Below are 18,618 nucleotides of genomic sequence, written 5' to 3' on the forward strand. Positions count from 1 at the left end.
AATGCTTGTTTTGAGGAGGGCTGTACAAGGAGATTCACAGTCATCATTATTAGGACAATTGTAATTGAAGTTGTAGCTGCTCGACTTTGGAGGTGCTTTGATTTGTACCTGCATCAAAGTACAGAGAAAAATTCTAAATTCTTCAGAAATCCTGTGCTTTGTTTGCTCACTATGCTTGAGACAAGAGGGCAACAAGCTGCGGCTGCAGGCTGTTTTATAAGCTCGGCACATCTCAGGAATAATCACTGACATGGGGCTATAGCCCAGTCTGTAACTTGCTGCTTTATCCTGTAAAAAGGGCAAAGTCAAAGCCAGTCATTCTAAAACATCCACAGAAGCCCTGTGTGTTTTTCAGTTTGATGTAAAGAGAAATGCAACGCGTCTGTGCAGCATAACAATGTGCATCTATTTTAGATTGCTCGTCACCTTTACTGTCTTTGCCAGAATTTGCTTGATAGCAAGGAGCAGTGGTTATCCCCTTATGACGTCCTAAGGGGCTGCAGGCCTGAATAACTTAGACACTTTTTGATTGATATACAAAGGAAATAAATGAAAGAATTGTCTTTTCTCATATTTTGTGGTTCTCTAAGCACTCTGGGGACACAAAACTGTGTTCAAATACAACGACAAAGTGGATTTTGCATAATATGTTCCCTATAATTGGACAGTTAAAACTCTCTGCCTTGTGCTTTGGAGACATATTTTGTATCCATCTCCTGTGGAGCAGCAGCCGTGACCCCTGACATGATCTCAGCTGTAAACCATCCTGTCTCTTTCAGCCTTTAAGAGTGCTGCTGCTCTGATTTGTTGAGCCTCAATGCAGCTTTTTTTCCCCCTGCAAGAATACTTCTCTTCTAGCTCTCTGATGACTCACTGTCCCTCTCAAGTTGAGGGCTCTGAGCATCTGTGCATTTAATTTCTCTACCAGTATGATTACCAGTAGCCCTGCGCTCCTGTTTCATCATCGTTGTTCTGTCTGAATTCCAGGATTAAATTTCCATGTGTTCTTATGCCCATGATTTCCTCCTCTTATCTTCAAAACTCATATTTGCTTGTCTGCTCTGTCATTTCAAAGTGATAATTCTCACTCATCTCATGGCCTCATGTGTTTTGTTGATCACATTTTGTGTACTGATGGGATGAGGAACAGGGGAAAAAATAGACCGTGAAGCAGAGCTGTAGTCTCTAGTTAAGGAATATTGTCCTCTGAGGGTTTTCTGAAGAGTCTATAATCATGAAACTGGCATCATTCATGTTGGATTTATGGATATCTAACACATAGTCGTCCACGCTGACTTGCCACCCCGTCTGCCTCTCACTCTCCCATTGACAAAGCTGTGTTGTTTTCCCAGGCGTGTGTTAGATTTCTCTGTGGATGTTGCGGGTTAGAGGGCAGGTACGACACTGCTTTCACACAAGACAGCCAAAACACACACACAGACACACACACTCACACTCATGCAGGGTTGAAGAAGGCAATTTAAGGCATGTTTAAAGTAGTTTCTTGCATTGTGACACTTGAAAGGGCATACTGGTTGAATGTGGATGAGTTCAGAACAGCAACATGTGATATTCTTCGTGTTTTTCAGTCACATGTTGAGCCATTTCTTCTCTCAGTCACCCACTTACTGAAACATTTTTCCACCCACTGTATGTTTGTGTCCTCCTCTTTAACATTGTTTTTCTCCCTCTATTAGCTCCCCCTCATCCTTACACCTCCACTGCATATGATACCGAAGGAAACATGATCTAGGGGTTGCCAGGACAACCAAGAGAGGCTAAAGGGGAGGTAGAAAAGAGGGAGAAAGTGCTGAACATATATTTGATGAGGATGATTGTGCCGAATTTTTAGCTCCCCTCCATGTGCCCGAATGTATGTTTGTTCTGGTGCAGGAAAGGGAAGGCAGGCTTATTCGAGCTGTTGATGTTGTTGATGCTCCAGATAGAGGAAGGAGAGACAGCAGGAGCAAACATAGCTGCAGGGGATACATAACCTCTCTGCTTCTCCCTTTTATGTGTTTTTTGTGACCCTCTCCTTTCTTGCTTGCTCTCAGTCCTCCTCCTCTCATTCACTGTTTTCTCCACGTCTTCGCTGCCTCTCTCTTCACGTCATGATTTCCCTGCCTCTCTGCCTCGATGTGTCTCTGTGTCCCCCCCTCCTCCTCTTTCCTCCTCCTCACCTCTCTTGCGGTGTCCCCCCCTCTCTCCTCTCTCCTCTCTCTCTCCATCTATCTGTCTGGGGTTCTGTCTTTTGGTTACAGCTCTGGCTTTGCTGTATGAAAGGCATAGCTAACTATGATGCTGGGGAAAGACTACATGCTGGCCATTGTGATTGTCAATTACGAGGGTAGGTGCATTTGTTGAAGTCGGCTGGAAACTACCCTGTGGGGTTAGAGTTTGAAGGCTGTCTCAGTGTGCTATGCAAGTGTGTGTGTGTGTGTGTGTGTGTGTGCACGCACAAGTATAGGTATGTTTGCATGTGTCCCCTCCAACATGGGGATAAAGTTTACCTCTGTAATAATATCGTCTGCTCGAGGAATCTGTGGTCTGTGCAGGCTGTGTTTGTGTGTTTGTTGTGACTGAATGTATGCATTGGTCTTGGTGTGGTGTCGTGAATGCGTGGTGTCATTTGCCAGAGAGAACATGTGCATGTATGTGTGTTTTGCTCCAGAAGCTGGTTGCTCTCCCTTCCCCCTCAGCTCAACTGTACTCTGGCATGGAGCTGCATGCTAACTGTGGCTATCACAGGCTAACTGCTACGTAGCTCCAGTTTTGCACATTTTTCTTCAGCTGCATAGGTGCACGTTGTAACTGTCAGCATCAGTGCTAACATGCTCAGCCTTTTCATTCCAGCCCCTCACTTGCCACATTGCTTGCAGAGAGTGACACTGATAACTTTGACTCGGGATATAGTCCACAATCCATGCAAGCCATAGCTCTCCTCTCTCTTCCTCTTTCTCTCTCTCTCTTCTTGTGTGTACACATGCTTTATTCCACATCCAGTACTCCTCTCATACTGGCACCCATTCTGAGTCACCATCTTTCCTCTCGCTTACACCAGACAGAGACGACCAGCTTCTCTCTGTTGTAGTTTTATTTGCTCTGACCTATTTTTTTTTCATTAAAAGACTCCAACTCCCAGAAGGCACTGCTTCACAGCTCCTTGCTCTAAAGCACATTCTTAAGCCCCAAGGGATGTCTGCTTTTGTCAGGAATGTATGTGTGTATTTTGTTATGTTTTCAGTGATTTTTTTTGTTCGTGTAGATAAACTGAAGTCTTAAGAACTCATCTCTGTATGTGTGTGTCTGTTTGTGTGTCTGAATTCCATCTCAATCTGGCCCGACCAAGTTGTCATGATGACATATGGCCTGCTGTCGTGGCAACAGGCCACGGGCTGTGTTTCATCAGCATGGTCAGCAGTTCAAGAACTCTTTGCAATCGCACACACACGCACACAAACATACACAACTGCCCTCAGCACCAGCTGACCAGTCCCTCTGAGCTTATATCACCTTTATGAGTTGCTACAACCCCTGATGCAGTTTTGGATGATCTTTACTGCCTCTGCCACTATATCAGCTTCACACACACAAAGATGTCATCAATAGTTCAGCGTGTGTGTGGGCTTCAGGTGGCCTGACTGCTGGGAAACTGTAACCTTCAGATGAAATGACATTAAGTACAAGAGTGAGTGAAGAAATACTAATATGAGTATTTTGATTCGATCTCCACACAGGATCTGTGTGTACGTGTGTGTGTGTGTGTTTTCAAGGTAACAGCTGTAGTTCCTCTAAGTTTCATTTTCAAATGAATTATGGTAACGGGCACCTGCTCTATATGCTGATGTTGTGTTCTGTTAGGAGCGGAAGTTTAAGTTTCACATAAATCTATACATACTGAGCCAGTACATGCAACTTAATTAATTGTTAAGAGTTTTTTATTTCTGGTTTTCAAATGACACTAAGTGCTGTGAGCAGAACATGCTTATAGCTTGTGAAGGTGGTTGTTATTGTCCTTCCAATTTATTCAGCATCAGTTATTCCTAATTTTCTTAGAAAGTTTTATTTACACGTTAAATATTTAAATCTTTGTGTATAAAGTTTGTGTTGATTCAATGTGTTTAACTTTTCCAGTGATTAATCAAATTATGGGTGACACGATACCACCCACACTGCTAAAAGTAAAAGCTTTTAGCATACAGTATAAATTGCGGTTTCACCACTAATGCTTTCATTGTTGTTGCTGGCACAGTGTAATTAAGTTTGCAATTCACAGACATAATTGGCAGGAGTAAAAAAGAGTTTGAGTTAAGTTCAGGCTGACATATTGAAACTGGCACCTTAGACCTGGGCTACATTAAGCTTGAAAAGAGGTGGTACAAATGATGTAGTTACTCATTTCTTTCTTTCTAGTGCTTGTTGCCTTCTGAAATGATTTCCATCTCCAGTGCTTTGTTTTCTAAGTTAGCGGTTTTTCAGCGAATTCTGTTTGACTTTATCTAACTTGTGTACTCTACATGAAAAGAATTCCTTGTGTTTTTTTAGGTAGGTTTAACTTATGTTAACATATGCACTGACATCACACCCACCATGACTATTATCCGTAATTTTATGTGTGGCGTCATTACGGATAATTGGCTGTCCACCCCTTTCCAGATCATAAGTCTTGTATTTGGGAAATAACCTTTGATTTATGAGCTGATGGAAAACAATGAATGGAAAAAGGCCAACAATGGATCATACACCCATGGAAATATAACAGCAGATTTATCTCTAACGGTGTCCTCAGAAGAAGCTAATGCAATTACTAGAGCCAGAGAACAATATTTTCTCATTTGTGTCATGTTGAATAAAGCCTAATACATTTAAGTTGTGCTTGGGCTTTCTCAGTGGGACTGCATATGACAACTGTTTCAAATGTGAGAGAAAGCCTTTTGCTTGCATTTGTGTATATTTAGGGTATATTTTATATTTGTGTGATATCTTTCATTTAAAGAAATGTGCGTGAGTGTGTTGAACAAATGCAACAAGTGCTTCACAAGTTTTCCACAGTTGTTGCCTGTGGACACGGAGACATGGTTAGTTAAAGAGACAGCTGCAGCAGATGCTGATAAGCCCTGTCAGCTGTTGATTTTGCTCAGTCTCGGTCGACTTTCATTTAACAGCAGCCAATTTGATTATATGGTATATGTACAGTGCGTAAAAAGTATTTGCCCCTTTCTTGAATTCTTATTTTTTTGAAAATTCTCCCCACTTTAATGTTTAAGACCATCAAACAAATTTAAATATAAGCCAAAGATAACCAAAGTAAACACAAAATGCAGTTTTTAAACGATGATTTATTGTTTTAAGGGGAAAAAACTATCCAAGCCTATCTGGCCATATGTGAAAAAGTAAAAGCAGTCTGCCCCTATAAGTATAACCATATATCTAAGAGTTTTTTGGTTCTTTTTGTACTCGTCACTAAACCATCCAAATGTTTGTTGGTTTTCTTCATCACCAGATATCTGGAGTGAACAGTCTTTCCAGACAGACCCTGACCTTCCTCCAGGATGGAAGAAAATCACAGATATGGCCGGTATCTACTACTGGCACATCCCTACAGGCACCACCCAGTGGGAGCGGCCTGCCACCCATCCTGCTCCCCCTGGACAGACAGAGTCCCCGGCCCTGGGTGACCACACAGCCTCAAAGCCACGTAAACACTCCCTGGGCTCACTCAGCCCCTCACCCACTCCTGACCATGAGGTGAGAGACACAACAACAAAGTGACGCAGACACCCACAGTTGTTTAAATTGTGTTCAGCTTTCTGAATTTTAAACTGCAGTTTTCGTATGAAGGCAATTTGCATCCACATTAGCGGTTCCAGGGGCACACAGAGAGATGCCTGAACAACACAAAATGGTTAAGAGTATATGTTATTGAAAGTAGCCAAACAAATCCATATAATTCCCTTTGAGCAAGCTCTCTGGCAACAATGGGAAGAAAAAAAAAAACAACCTTTTAACTGGAACAAACCAGGCTTTGGGAGGGTAGTCATCTGCTTCAACTGGGTGGGGCAAGGTTAAGGGTAGAGAGCAAAGAATAGCCAATAAGAAATAGACAACACATAAGAGAATAATAAACGCTTTGGACGTTGATGAGGCCTGTAACTGCAGATCAGAAACCTGTCGATCCTCAGCCAAAGATATCTGCAGAGAGAAGAAGATGGAAACTGTGACGGAGAAGACTCAAAGAGGGGTGCATATGAGAAATCCCCAGCAGACTGCATCTAAAGCAGCATAACTGTAGGTCACCTGAGCCAACCCTGACTCTAAACTTTATCAAAAATTAAAGTTGTAAGCCTAACAGTTACAAATTTAATTGGCTTAATGTGGATGAATGTCAAATGATTGCAAACTGTTTACTTTTTCTTTCCTGCAGTAGTCAGGCTGCTCTAATTATGGTTGGAGTATATTCTGAAGGCAATCCATAGACAAAATACAGAGACAATGAGGAACAATAGCAAAACTAATGAAGTCATATATTTAGATTAGCGCAAAAGTAATGAAGTCGAACTTGAATGCAATTTATCTAATACGGTCTCATTAATGCAGTGCAGTTTAGCTGAAAATATTATTATTAGACTAGATTGGGTCATCATAACTAGTCTCTATTATTAGAACTGGAATGCCACTTTAATAAAAATGAAAATGGTCTATTAGAAGATTTTGATTAGCAGAAATCAACAAAACTGCACACAGTTCAGTCTGAATATGAGAGCGACTATATTAACACGTCAATATTATATGGTGGCTCTCAGTGTTCTTCTTCTGGTTGTATTATTATGTCCATGATCTGATCAGCTTAATGCAATTTTGATGTTCTAAAAACTTCTCTATTGATTACATTTTGTGATACATAGTTGTGAACAAATAGGACAGAAAATCAGAGTTTTGTGTCATGCGTATAGATGTTTCCTGACCTTGAATCAAACAGCGCTGCTCACGATAGTACTGCTAAGTGCAAACATTAGTCTTAACAAAGAAAATTAGCCATTTGTTCAATCCTTTGATAATGTCTTTGAGGAGTCGATGGCAGTAATAAAGCTGGACTCACTAGAGATTTTTTATTAACTGCCTTTGTGTGTGTGTGCTTGCAGTCATGCCAGGCGGAGGTCTTCTTTAGGGCTTCAACTCGCTCAGGAAGCACCACCTCTGACAGTTCAGTGGAGCCTCTCTCCACTCATGAGCCCATCCTCCCTACATGTGGATTTGTCAACAGCTGCTATTTTGTAAGTAACAAACAAAAACATTTCTTTTCTGCTTCACTGTCTCTGGTAATCTGTATTTTATGTAAGAATTAATTTCAAGCTGCCATATGTTGAAATGGTTTTTTTTGACAGTATAACATCTTTGTCTGACTTGATGTGTTTTTTTTTTTACTGTGGACTTGACTGAGATTAGTGGAGGATTGGTAGAAACACACATCAGGACAGCTGGGTAAAAGAGTTAGACACCGAGAGGACCATCAATACTGCAGACCAGCAGAAGAATACGGGAATAAAAAAACACTGAGCCAGTCAATCAGTCAATCATGTAGAATGATGGATGGAAATGGAGAGGAGAAAGAAGATTGATAGAGAGCAGCATGTTGTAGATAAAATATTGATCCTGTGAGGACGGACTGATGTTGACGGATGGATGTGCCAGAATCTCTTTCTGGCACATCCATCTGCAGCAACTGACCTCTAGACTGCTTGAGTATTAGCCAGCGACACAAAAGCCAAAATGGCAGACCAACAAACATGGTCCTCTAGAGTCTCATTATGGACATCATAGACATTTTAATGCCTTTTCTCTCTCTTTCTTTCTGTCTTTAGCCTCGCTCCACATCTCTGCAGGGGATGTCGGATCAAGACTGTCGCTCTCAGCATCACGAAGATGAGGACAAGGTAGGACAGTCAAACTTCCTCAACTATTCCCTTTCTTCTTACATTTTTTTTTGTAAATTTGTGTGTGAATGTGTGTGTAGAGGGAAGACATGAAAAGTAATTCTTGTGTGTATATTCCCTTATATGCCTATGTGTATTATATACAGTGCATTGAGAAAGTATTTGGACAGTGACAATAATTTGACTCAGTAGTTCAGCACATTTTAATTAAAACAATGACTGTGAGGTTTAATTGGTTTGTTACGCACAGTGGGAACAAGTGCAGTAAAAAACTTCACAATGAAGACTGTTTTGTGCAATGGTACTTTCAGTGTGTGTAATAAACATTGACAGCACTGTGTTTAGACTCTACCCAGTCACACTCACCTATTCACTTTTAAACCTCAGTATCATTAATATTTAGATCCATCATGCTGTAGCAAAGATCGAAAACAACAGAAAACATGTCACTGTCTAAAAAGTCACTGATGATGCTGTATATCTGTATTGGTTATGTTCTACTAATCAAGAATCAGTAGATTCTCAGTAGCAAGGTGAATGTTCAATAGGAGCAAGACAATCAGAGAAAACATTTAAAGGCTTGATTGACAGTTCAGATTTCAGTTTAATTTAAGAAATGTTTTGCTGGTTTGCTCCTTATTGCAACACCCACTCAGTGTGGAGTAAGCTAGTTAGCTAACAACCTTGTTGTCTTTCTTCCTTTGCTCCCCCTCCCACCTTTGACTTCTGATCCTTGACCCACCACTGTGTGTGTTTGTGTTTTAACGCTGTATGTAGAAACAGGTGTGGAGTGAATTTGGCGGAAAAATTGATAGTGAAGTGTGGAAGGCAAGTATAATGCACTCAGTGTCAGAGAGTCTTGTTCTTGGTCTAACCTCACCCACTATGTGAGTGTGTGCATTTATGCCTTATGTGCTAAAATTTACTGCCTGGGCAAAAGCATGTGTGGCTGATGCTTCAACATAAACGTAACTGCACCAACCACAGCATTTTATCACGCCTGATATGTAAGAACGCGTCTGTTCTTTGGCTGCAGCAACACATTTAACAGGTTGTTTCTTTCTTTACTTATGTGGGTAAAACCTTTTCATCTCTCTGTCCTTCTTATACAAATCTGAATGTGTTTGCACACACAACTGTGTACATACAAGGTGTTGACTTTCTTTTCCTGATTCAGCATGCCCCATTACACATAACACACCAATGCCATTTCTTCATCCAGCAAGGGCATTCCTCCCACACTTGGATGCATGCTGGCATACACCGTGTAGGGTCAAAATATTTACTTATTTTTTTGCAAGGTTTGTATCTTTCAGCCCTTTTCCCACATAGTCTGTAACCTGTACATTTTTTGACAGTTATACATACTTATCATGCTTTTTGTTTACGATGGTAATGTTTCTGGACATCTGCCAGAAACGTTCAACCAGCTGCCACAGCTCTGGTTGGAACAAAAGTGCCAACATTCCTGGTAAAAAGCCAGGAATGTGTTTTTCTGGGAGAGTTCTTATGTGCTGTGTTACTGTGTTACACCGAGTAAGACAACCGCAAGGGACGATGAAGTTGTTATGTAATGGTAGAAACTTCCAACATCCGGGAAAAGGAAAATTATACCTAAAAACAGATGAGCAACACGTGAATATCAACACTGCTAAAAGAATTATGTCATAGTCTCTTCTGCATTAACCCTCTCAAACCCAAAACCACCCAAATTCCACCATTTGTTAGATTTTCAGTCCTTGAACTAATCATGTGTGACTTTCAGTTTCTGCAGTAATAACAAAGAAACATAACCCAACAAAGGTGTATATTTACTTTGTTCTATATGTGTCATTTAACAAACTGCCACAAGTAAACCATTTGCAGTAGCCAGATTCTGTAAAGCACAAAAAGCACAACTAAAAGGCAATTACTGGCTTTGTTATGACCATAGACTGTATGTCTTTTACATGCAGTCTATAGCTATGAAACAAATTCAGATTTTTCTTTTTTTTTTTTTAGCTGAACTTAGCTGAACTGCAGGCTGTGTTTACACAAAGCAAATAGGAGACAAGTATGGGCACAAATGAAAAAAAAAGTAAGTAATAAAATGTCCATGGTATGTGGAGTTACAATTTTTCCAATATTGGTAGCACCTGCGGACACTTGAAAAATTTACATGTTGTATGCTCTATATTCCAATCAAAAATGAGCCCACATTAAGTAAAAATGTGACAGGAGCATAAAACACTTAAAAACTGCTTGGGGTTCAGAGGGTTAATAAATGGTGTCATAATACATCTGGATTTCTTTACCTCAACCAGGAAGCATCTAAAAATAAAAATGGAAATAACAAGGATCTTATATCACTGGGATTGTTATGTCCTGTGGGATTAAACTTGACAGTTTTTCTTCATGGAGGAAACTTGTATGTGAACAACAATAGGCGGTGTCAAACCAGACCTCCCAGACAATATTACAGGTTACATGTGTGAAAGGGGCGTTGAAGTTGAACCCCTCTGGGCAAAAATGTGTCATTTTACACTCTGACAATGTCACTTTTGTGCATCAGGACCTGCAGGCAGCCACGGTGAACCCCGACCCCAGTCTGAAGGAGTTTGAGGGTGCTACACTTCGCTACGCATCACTCAAGCTAAGGTGAATTTACTTAATGCACACGGACACTAGCAGACACTAAAATCACACTTCATCTGTACATGAATCTCTGAACACATCAAGAGTTGCTATCAATTGTCAAAGATGTTCTTCTTTTTCTTGCTTTTCAGCCACATCTCACTGTCTCTTCTAGTTAGCTCTTCTCTTTTGCAGTCAGTTTGTCTAACCTTGTGTTAAATTAAAGTGAGTTGAGACAGAGCAGGAAGTTAGTTCTTGTACTCAGGAAATGGTTCCATGTTCTCTATTAGTGTAATGTCTGCCTAAAGCCTTAGCGGCACAGAAACCTTGTTAACACAGCAGCTAATGATTACATTGGTAATAATGTTATTCATACAGCTGCATCCTGTATGCTTTTTTTTATTTCCAGGAACCGTCCAGCTGTGGAAGAAGAGGAGTCCAGCAGTGTCAACAGTGACCCAGAGGCAAAGGTAAAAAGTCTTGCTCTACATTTGACTTTAGCCTGAATTATGCACAGAATTTCAAAATATGCTGTCTTCTGCACAGAACTCAGTCATGCTTAATATCAATCTGCAGCTATTGCAATTTATCTCTTCAGACAATATTTAGACACAGCATGCTTTTAAACTTTAAGTGTTTAAAAAGTTAATTTTGAAATGTCTTTGTGTCAATCAAGCAGCGTTTTTGTATTGCAACTTTGCATTTCCTCTATGTAATGAACTCTATTAGTGTGGGCAGAATACTTCCACTTGTGCAATGTTATTTTAAGCAGAATCTAAAGTTGCTTACTTCAGGCTTGTATTTATATCTTGTGTAATCGTAACTTTAAACACTGAGGAATATAATCAGCATTCCCCCTACTCATGGCTTCTTGCTTTGGGATGACGTTGTGCATGTCTGAGTCTGTTGGTGTCCAGAGCTTGTTTAGTCACACGTGGTGTTTATTTCACATATGGTCTGGTTGATCAGTGTAGCTGCTGGTGCTTCTGTATGAATGGAAGAAGAGAAAACTGAGCAATAGTGCTCCCTAGTGATGGAACAGGGAACTACATATCCACACTGCACATTGGTGCATTAAGATTCAAGAGATGTTATTCGTCTCTTGCTCATACAGTATGGGCAGTGAAATGCAAAGTGACGGTTTCACAAGGCTGTGCAATAAAAACGTGACATTATGAAGAACATTCCTTAAAAACAAAGCAAAAATTGTCAGAAATAACAAAGAGTAAAATAGTGATTTTGGAAGTTAAGTGCTGCATACATTGTGTGAGAGAAGAGTCAGCAGATTAGCTACAATAGGCAGTTCTTGGAAAAATTGAAAATGTGTTTGCTGAAAGCTGCTGCAGCCACTAGAGATTGTACAGTTATGCACATGTACAGCAGGAGTCTGGTGTTGAAACTACAACCTCTAGGAGTGAGCCACACCCACCACAGAGTAGGATCCCTGGTTACTGAGGCTTCTAAACACTTTGAAACTCAAGCAGTGTCTTTTCCTTTCACATTTTTACTCACCTTGTGCTCATTTTTTACTGCCATATTAAAGTGCTGCATCTTTATGGGAACAGCACGATCATGGCTAAAAGGAGAGAGAACTCAAAAAGGTCTTCTGTGCAGTGTGACACAGTCATAATGCCATAAATATTATTTTTAAAAGTTAGTTGTGTGTTTCTTTGATTCTAGATTTTTGTGCCTCTGCATACTACAGATACTTTACTACTCACATTTTTAAATGGCACCCATAGTTTTCTCCAATCTGCTCTGTGTAAACACTGCCTGCAGTTCAGTCCAGTTTGGCCGAAATGTCCATGAATTTTTGTTTCATGTGACTTTTGGTCACATCTGACTCACAAATGACTTCAAGGTTGTACCAAGGAGCACAGAATTTCAGTTTTTTATAGAACCTAGCTAGTGCAAACAATTTATCTTTAGATCATTTTTGAAAGAGACCTGTATAATAAAGGGATTTTCATGAGACAATTTTAAACCTATATTTATTTAGGTTCCCAACCAAATGACATATCACAAATGAGTAGTTCCAAGACCATCAAAATATTATATGTCAAATCATTCTCTCTGTGTTTACAGCTTTTTGGGGTGTTGGGGTTCAGAGGGTTAAATATTCAAACCTAACATTCAAATGAGACATTTAAGCTTTTAATGCATCAGAATGCTATGACCACTTGACTGCAAAATGTCAGCTCAAAGGATATATTAAACTTTTATTTGTCACAATACAGACCCATTGCATTCTCTTAAATCTGCTGCAGTTTTCAGGGAGGCTAAAAGACATTTAAGGTGTGTGTGTGAGCTTTCTACGGATGGCTGAATAGATCTAAGGCATTGCAGATTAGAGTTTAAACCCAGCACTCAGCTTGATGACATGCTGCTGATTTGGCCGGTGTCTGCTCGCTGTGTGTGTTTGTCTGGCAGAAAGTCACAATCCTTAGCAACAGTGATATTGTGATGAGTACCAGACACAAACACAATCCTACAGTGAGGGCATCTGGTCTGGTAGTACACTCTGACACACACATTAATGGCAGCAAATAGCCCACTGTGGTATTGAGATTGAAATGGTTCCTTTGTTTACTTAGTAAGGGAGACACCAACTACCTTTGTCAGTGGCAAATTTTATCTCCCAAAGTCTCAAAAACTGATTTCACATGAACAGATATGCTCATTTCGAACTATAATTTCACTGTCTAGTATGATAGTGACTTTATTTACTGTCTGTCATCTGCTTCTCTCAGCCTCTCTGACCTATATAATTACCAGAGTACTTTGTGAATGGACTGCTGAAATCGAATGAATACTTGATGAGGGCAGATGGATTGGTCTCTCTCCTCTCTTTGTCTCTGCTATCAGGCTTTGTTGTCTTCATCTGTTTACCTGTCTTCTCTTCTTTGTGAAATCTAAATAGTTCAAAACCTCAAATGTATCATTTTAAACTAAATGATGTTGCCATTCAAAGTCACTGAGGGGAAAAAAATACCTTTAAGCTACATTAGAGCCAAAATCAAAGCCTTGTTCTTAGTCTGCAAAATGTTGTTATATGCCTCATGTCCTGTATGTACACGAGAGTGTGATCACTGGGTGTGTTTGTGTGTCTTCCAGTGTTTTGCAGTGCGTTCACTGGGTTGGGTGGAGATGGCCGAGGAAGATTTGGCTCCTGGAAAGAGCAGCGTTGCCGTTAACAACTGCATCCGACAGCTGTCCTACTGCAAGAATGACATTCGAGACACTGTTGGCATCTGGGGAGAGGTGAGGAAGATAATATGTGTTCTGTTCTGGGTGTAAAATAAAGGCTGACATGTTTGTGGTTGTTGGAAATAAAGATTCTAGAGGGGAGGAGAACTTGTAGGAAGCCAGGGAGATGAATTAAAAGATAAGTGTGGAGCAAAGAAAAGAGCAACACAAGTTATCAGGGGCAGCAGTCTTCTGAAATGTATGTCAACAGATGGAGGGAATAGGGAGGAAAGAAGAGAGGAAAGTAGAGCAAACGTTATGAAGTCCTTTCCTCTCTGCTGTGGTTGTTTTTAATGTGAAGTGACAGAACAGAGAGAGAGAGCTTCATCCCTCTTTCAATAACCTTTCATGTCTCACCCCCTCTTTTTAGGGTTTGATAATTTATTTAGAGACCTTCAAAGCCAGAGAACACTCATGGACACACACGAACACACACTTTCACACCATATATGCACACATAGGCAAATATTCTTTTACAGGTGTGTAAAGAAAGCTCCTGACCTTTAAAGAACCAGTTTTTTTTACTACATTTTAGGCTGCAGGAAATAAGGGTTGCATGTTTTTGTGATGAGATCTGAAGGATTTGTGTGTGTGTACTTGCCTGTGTGTGTGTGTGTGTGTGTGTGTGTGCGTGTGCGTGTGTGTGTGCGCGCCCAGGGGAAGGACATGTACCTGGTGCTGGAGAATAATATGTTGAACCTGGTCGACCCCATGGACCGCAGTGTGCTTCACTCCCAACCAATTGCAAGTATCCGGGTCTGGGGCGTTGGCCGGGACAATGGCAGGTCAGTCACAGTGACAAATACACCTTTTATTCACCCTGAAATTTACGCTTTTGCTTGTTGTCATGATTAATCTTCTGTGATTCTCTCAGACAGAATACTGTGGCCAAAATCACCTTTCAGTAGAGAATCCTGTGTTGTTAACTCTCTGAACTGTCACATTTTGAGTCACTACAGGCTCATTTTTAACTGAAATATAAAAATCCTGCACCTCTATGGAACTAGCAGAGACATGGCTAGAAGTAGAGAGACCTCAAAAATGTCTTTCGTGCAGTATGACACAATTATAATGCATCAGTCACAAAAAAGAGAAAGTTACATTTTTTTGATTACATATTTTACAAAAAATTTCAAAAAATGGAATCCACATGAACAATATTCTTCCAAATGCCCCTTTTTTCCAAATAAAAATGAAAAATGTGGTGACTCTAAATGCTGTAGATATTTTATGGTTTAGATTTTTAATTAGTTCCTATGCTTGTTCCCTGTCTGCTCAGTGTAATCACAGCCTGTAGTTGAATCCAGTCTGAATTTTTGTCACAAGACTGTTGGTCGCAGCTCAGACACAAGTGTCTTGATAATTTGCACAGACGAGCGCAGAATTTTTAAAAACAAAAACAAAAAAAAAAAATTTAACAGAATTTCATTCTAGTAAATGGTTTATTTTTAGCCAAATTTTAAATGAGACAGGAGGAATAAAATGATCCTGATGAAACATCACGATTTCAAGCTTGGCTTCAGATCATTTTCCTGGTAGAACATCACGTCGACTGCTGAAAGTCGGACAATTCATTCTGTTTTTACAGATTATGACTCCAGTAAACCACGTAAATTTAGCAACTTTTAAACATAACATCATTTCAAACCCGCCAGTGGGTTTTGGAGTTCAGCGGGAGAACAAGTCATCTGGGGGCATCACTCAATAACGTCAGCGCCCTTTTGTTGTTTAGATTTAAGTTATTAAATACTTCAACTGACAGAAAAGTCAATGGTGAACCTCACACACATACTTAGTAAAAGGTCACGGTAACAAATGAGGCCAACCAGACAGGTGGTGTAGTGACAGGGAGAGGAGAGGAGTTAATGATTGATGATGAAAGGATGCTAATTCAAGATTAATTCATCAGTACAAAGGCTGGAATGAAAGGGAGAGAATGGCCTTTATCCTCTTTCACCACAAAGCCCCACCTGACTACGTGTGCCTTGCTTTTTGCCTCAGATGAGCTCATCGCCGCAGGTTTCACTGAAGGCATGTTCACACACAACAGCAGACTGGCACTTGGGCGGCTTCTAGGGTTGTTATGCCTACATGTTGTAATGGGACCGGGAAAACTAACAGCAAACGAGGTCCACAGGACTGTTCCGGGACATACGAAGGTTAAAATTAATCTGTAAAGACACAGAGTGTTGTGACCAGCAGAGGGTGCTGTGCACTGCTGCTCCATGCACAAGAACATACCCAGTGTAGGTTATCGGGGTGATACGGGCTGGAATGGGTGGTAATTCCTCTACAATATTGAGTTGGCGTGCTCCTCCACACGCATGTGAGCACACTCTCACGAGTGCACTCAGGAAAGACTAAAAGCTCTCGGAATATGCAGAACTGCAGAACTGTAAAGCCTCAGGAATCGCTCTGTTCTCTTATTCACACACACATATTCATGCAGCCGTGTTTGTTCCATGATATTAATAGCTTAATGTCAGCCTGTCAGATGAAACAAACTTGTGTTTATTATGAGTTCTTTATTCCTGCTGTCCACATCGGGAGAATCTGTGCAGTGGGAATACCTCAGCTGCAGCAAAGGGAGGAGGAGGAGGTGGTCATAGGGAGGGGAGGAGAGGGGGGTTCTGGCAGGAGAGAGGGAGAGGATGATGAAGCTGCCAGAGGGGGAGGCATGGTTAGTGCTCACTGGGTGTGGAGCGGACAGGTTGGGGAGACAGTGCAGGCACGCCGGATCACCAGCAGCTGATGGTGTGAGTGTCTAAAGACGTTACAGGATTACCAGCCAGGATAGGAAATCAAACCACCGTGAGTAGATTTATATACCACCGCCTTACTTTAGGAATCACCTCTGCTCTTTTGTTTTATTATAAAGTTGGGAAAAACAAAAGGCGAAGCCAAAGACAAAGAGGCCTCAGTTTGTAGGGGATACTTCTGAGCAACTTGATTTTTTAAAAAAACAGTTTTTTCTAATCTGATTTGAGGTGTGCATGTCTTTTTGTTAGCAGAGGTGTAGTGAAAAATCAAATGTGGGCGGGGGTTTGCTGCTAGCTGGGATGTTCAATGAGGGTGGTAATTACAAATAGATAATGTGATAAAGAAGTTGTGTTAATCTGAATCTGTAGTGCCTGGGGAAGGCATTCGTTCAATGCTGAGAGCTCCAAGGAGTGAAATTAGTAGCAGTTCAGGACTTAAACATTTCTTCACTTTAGCAAGTGTTTAGACGTTAATTGATCACTGTTTATGTAAAAATTATGAAGACTAAATGCAGAAATATGTTGCACAAATTTGCCAGTTTTTTTGTTTTTTTTTGCAATTTGCTTGCAATTTAATTTATTTATGGTTTGGGGCACTGTTTCATTTTGAAGATAGGGATAGTGTGGAAAGCTGGTTGGAGCAGGGATTTTCCCTGTATCGCGTTCTCTCTGTCACACACACTTACGCACTCGTACAGCCATGTGAAAGCCTGGAGAGGTTCTGTCAGCAGAGGAACGGTACCCCCAGTGCATCCCCCCTCTCTTTGTGTGCCACGAAACTCATTATCGCCACAGAGATTACAGATTCCCACAGCAACCTTGACATTTTCAGGGGCGTCGGCATGATGATAAGATTATATTTGAAATGAGATATCATTCCCTGTCCCCCTTTCTCTCTCGCTCTCTCTCTTCTCTTTCCTCTGACTTTAATCTTCTCTCTTCATCTGGCTGTTTTATTCTGCCCTCATCTTTTACGCTTTTATCTTTATCTTGTACGTTGTTGCAGTTCACTTCCAATTTTCTCTCCCACTATTTCACTGTTGTCTCATTATATCCCTTACTCTTTTTGCTCTCCTCTCAGTAACTTCTTTTTTTATGTGCTTTTAGACACTCCCAACCTATTTCCTTTATGTCTTTTAGGAAACACAAACCATCAGCAGCCAATTAAAGCTAACCGCACCCAACCAGAATTCTCTCTTCTATTCATTCTTTCTATTTTTTCCTTCATAACTTATTCAATTTCTGTCAGTTTTTCATATTTTAGGTTGAGTATGCATTAAGAATCACCTGCAGTACTGCTGGGATCTGTGCTACACCTCTTTCAGCCCATACATATGCATGCCACTGAACCAACAAAGTAGTTCTATTGGAACACAAAACTGAATGAGAAGTGAATATGTCACTCAAGGTTAATTTTGAATGTGAGTGAGTGGGTCTCTTTGCAACTTGTCCCATGGCAGGGTGCCAGCATGATGGATTTGATCTTTATCTTCCACTAACTGTCTCTCCTTTCCTCCCTTGCTTCCTTGGATACAGAGAGAGGTAAACACATTCCTTCCTTTCATCTGTGACCCTCCTACGGTATCTCTCCATCATCTCCGTCATTTCTTATTGTTTAATTTCCTCTGCGTCTCATTTTTTGTTTCGCCTTCAAAGTTGCTCTTGATGTACTGTACCACTGTGAGCGCAGAGATGTAGGAAATGAAGGTGACCTCCTCTGTCCTTGTCTGTCCACAGGCATTTTTTAAAAGTATGCGCACACACACACAAACATAAATATCTGTGGAGAAGCTTCCCTGAGGGTTCAGGCTCAGAAATCTTGTTTAACCCTCGGGCCTGTGTTTCCTATTGCATGACATATTGGAGCACACAGCTTGAGAGAAGTTATTTTAAATTGGTTTTTGCGAACAACGTAAATCACAAATGTGTGTGTTGTGCTAGTTTAATTTGACGCAGCTATATTTCCTCTTCAAAGTATTCCATGTCTTCATTCCTCTCTCCATCCGTCTCGTGTCCTTCTTCTTTTCATTCTTCATTCCTTCTGTTCAGCACAGTTAAATTGTTTT

At 40.7% G+C, this 18,618-nt stretch overlaps 1 protein-coding gene across 7 annotated transcripts in view; it reads left to right on the forward strand.

Moving 5' to 3' along the window:
- The window catches only part of apbb2b (amyloid beta (A4) precursor protein-binding, family B, member 2b), a 55,538-nt gene that overhangs the window by 24,096 nt on the left and 12,824 nt on the right, over positions 1–18,618 (forward strand). For 4 of the 7 annotated variants that reach the window (XM_023265679.3, XM_055010348.1, XM_055010346.1 and 1 more), the window contains exons 5-12: positions 5,504–5,748; positions 7,143–7,274; positions 7,863–7,934; positions 8,712–8,762; positions 10,486–10,571; positions 10,957–11,017; positions 13,662–13,808; positions 14,451–14,578. In XM_023265679.3, the coding sequence (XP_023121447.2) occupies positions 5,504–5,748; positions 7,143–7,274; positions 7,863–7,934; positions 8,712–8,762; positions 10,486–10,571; positions 10,957–11,017; positions 13,662–13,808; positions 14,451–14,578 (922 nt within the window). Of the gene's footprint in view, positions 1–2,235; positions 2,348–5,503; positions 5,749–7,142; positions 7,275–7,862; positions 7,935–8,711; positions 8,763–10,485; positions 10,572–10,956; positions 11,018–13,661; positions 13,809–14,450; positions 14,579–18,618 lie in introns of those variants that run through there. The other 3 variants (XM_023265686.3, XM_055010350.1, XM_055010351.1) reach the window with 3 other exon arrangements.

The sequence above is a fragment of the Amphiprion ocellaris genome, chromosome 4 (genome assembly GCF_022539595.1).
Source record: "Amphiprion ocellaris isolate individual 3 ecotype Okinawa chromosome 4, ASM2253959v1, whole genome shotgun sequence".
Taxonomy (NCBI): Eukaryota; Metazoa; Chordata; class Actinopteri; family Pomacentridae; genus Amphiprion; species Amphiprion ocellaris.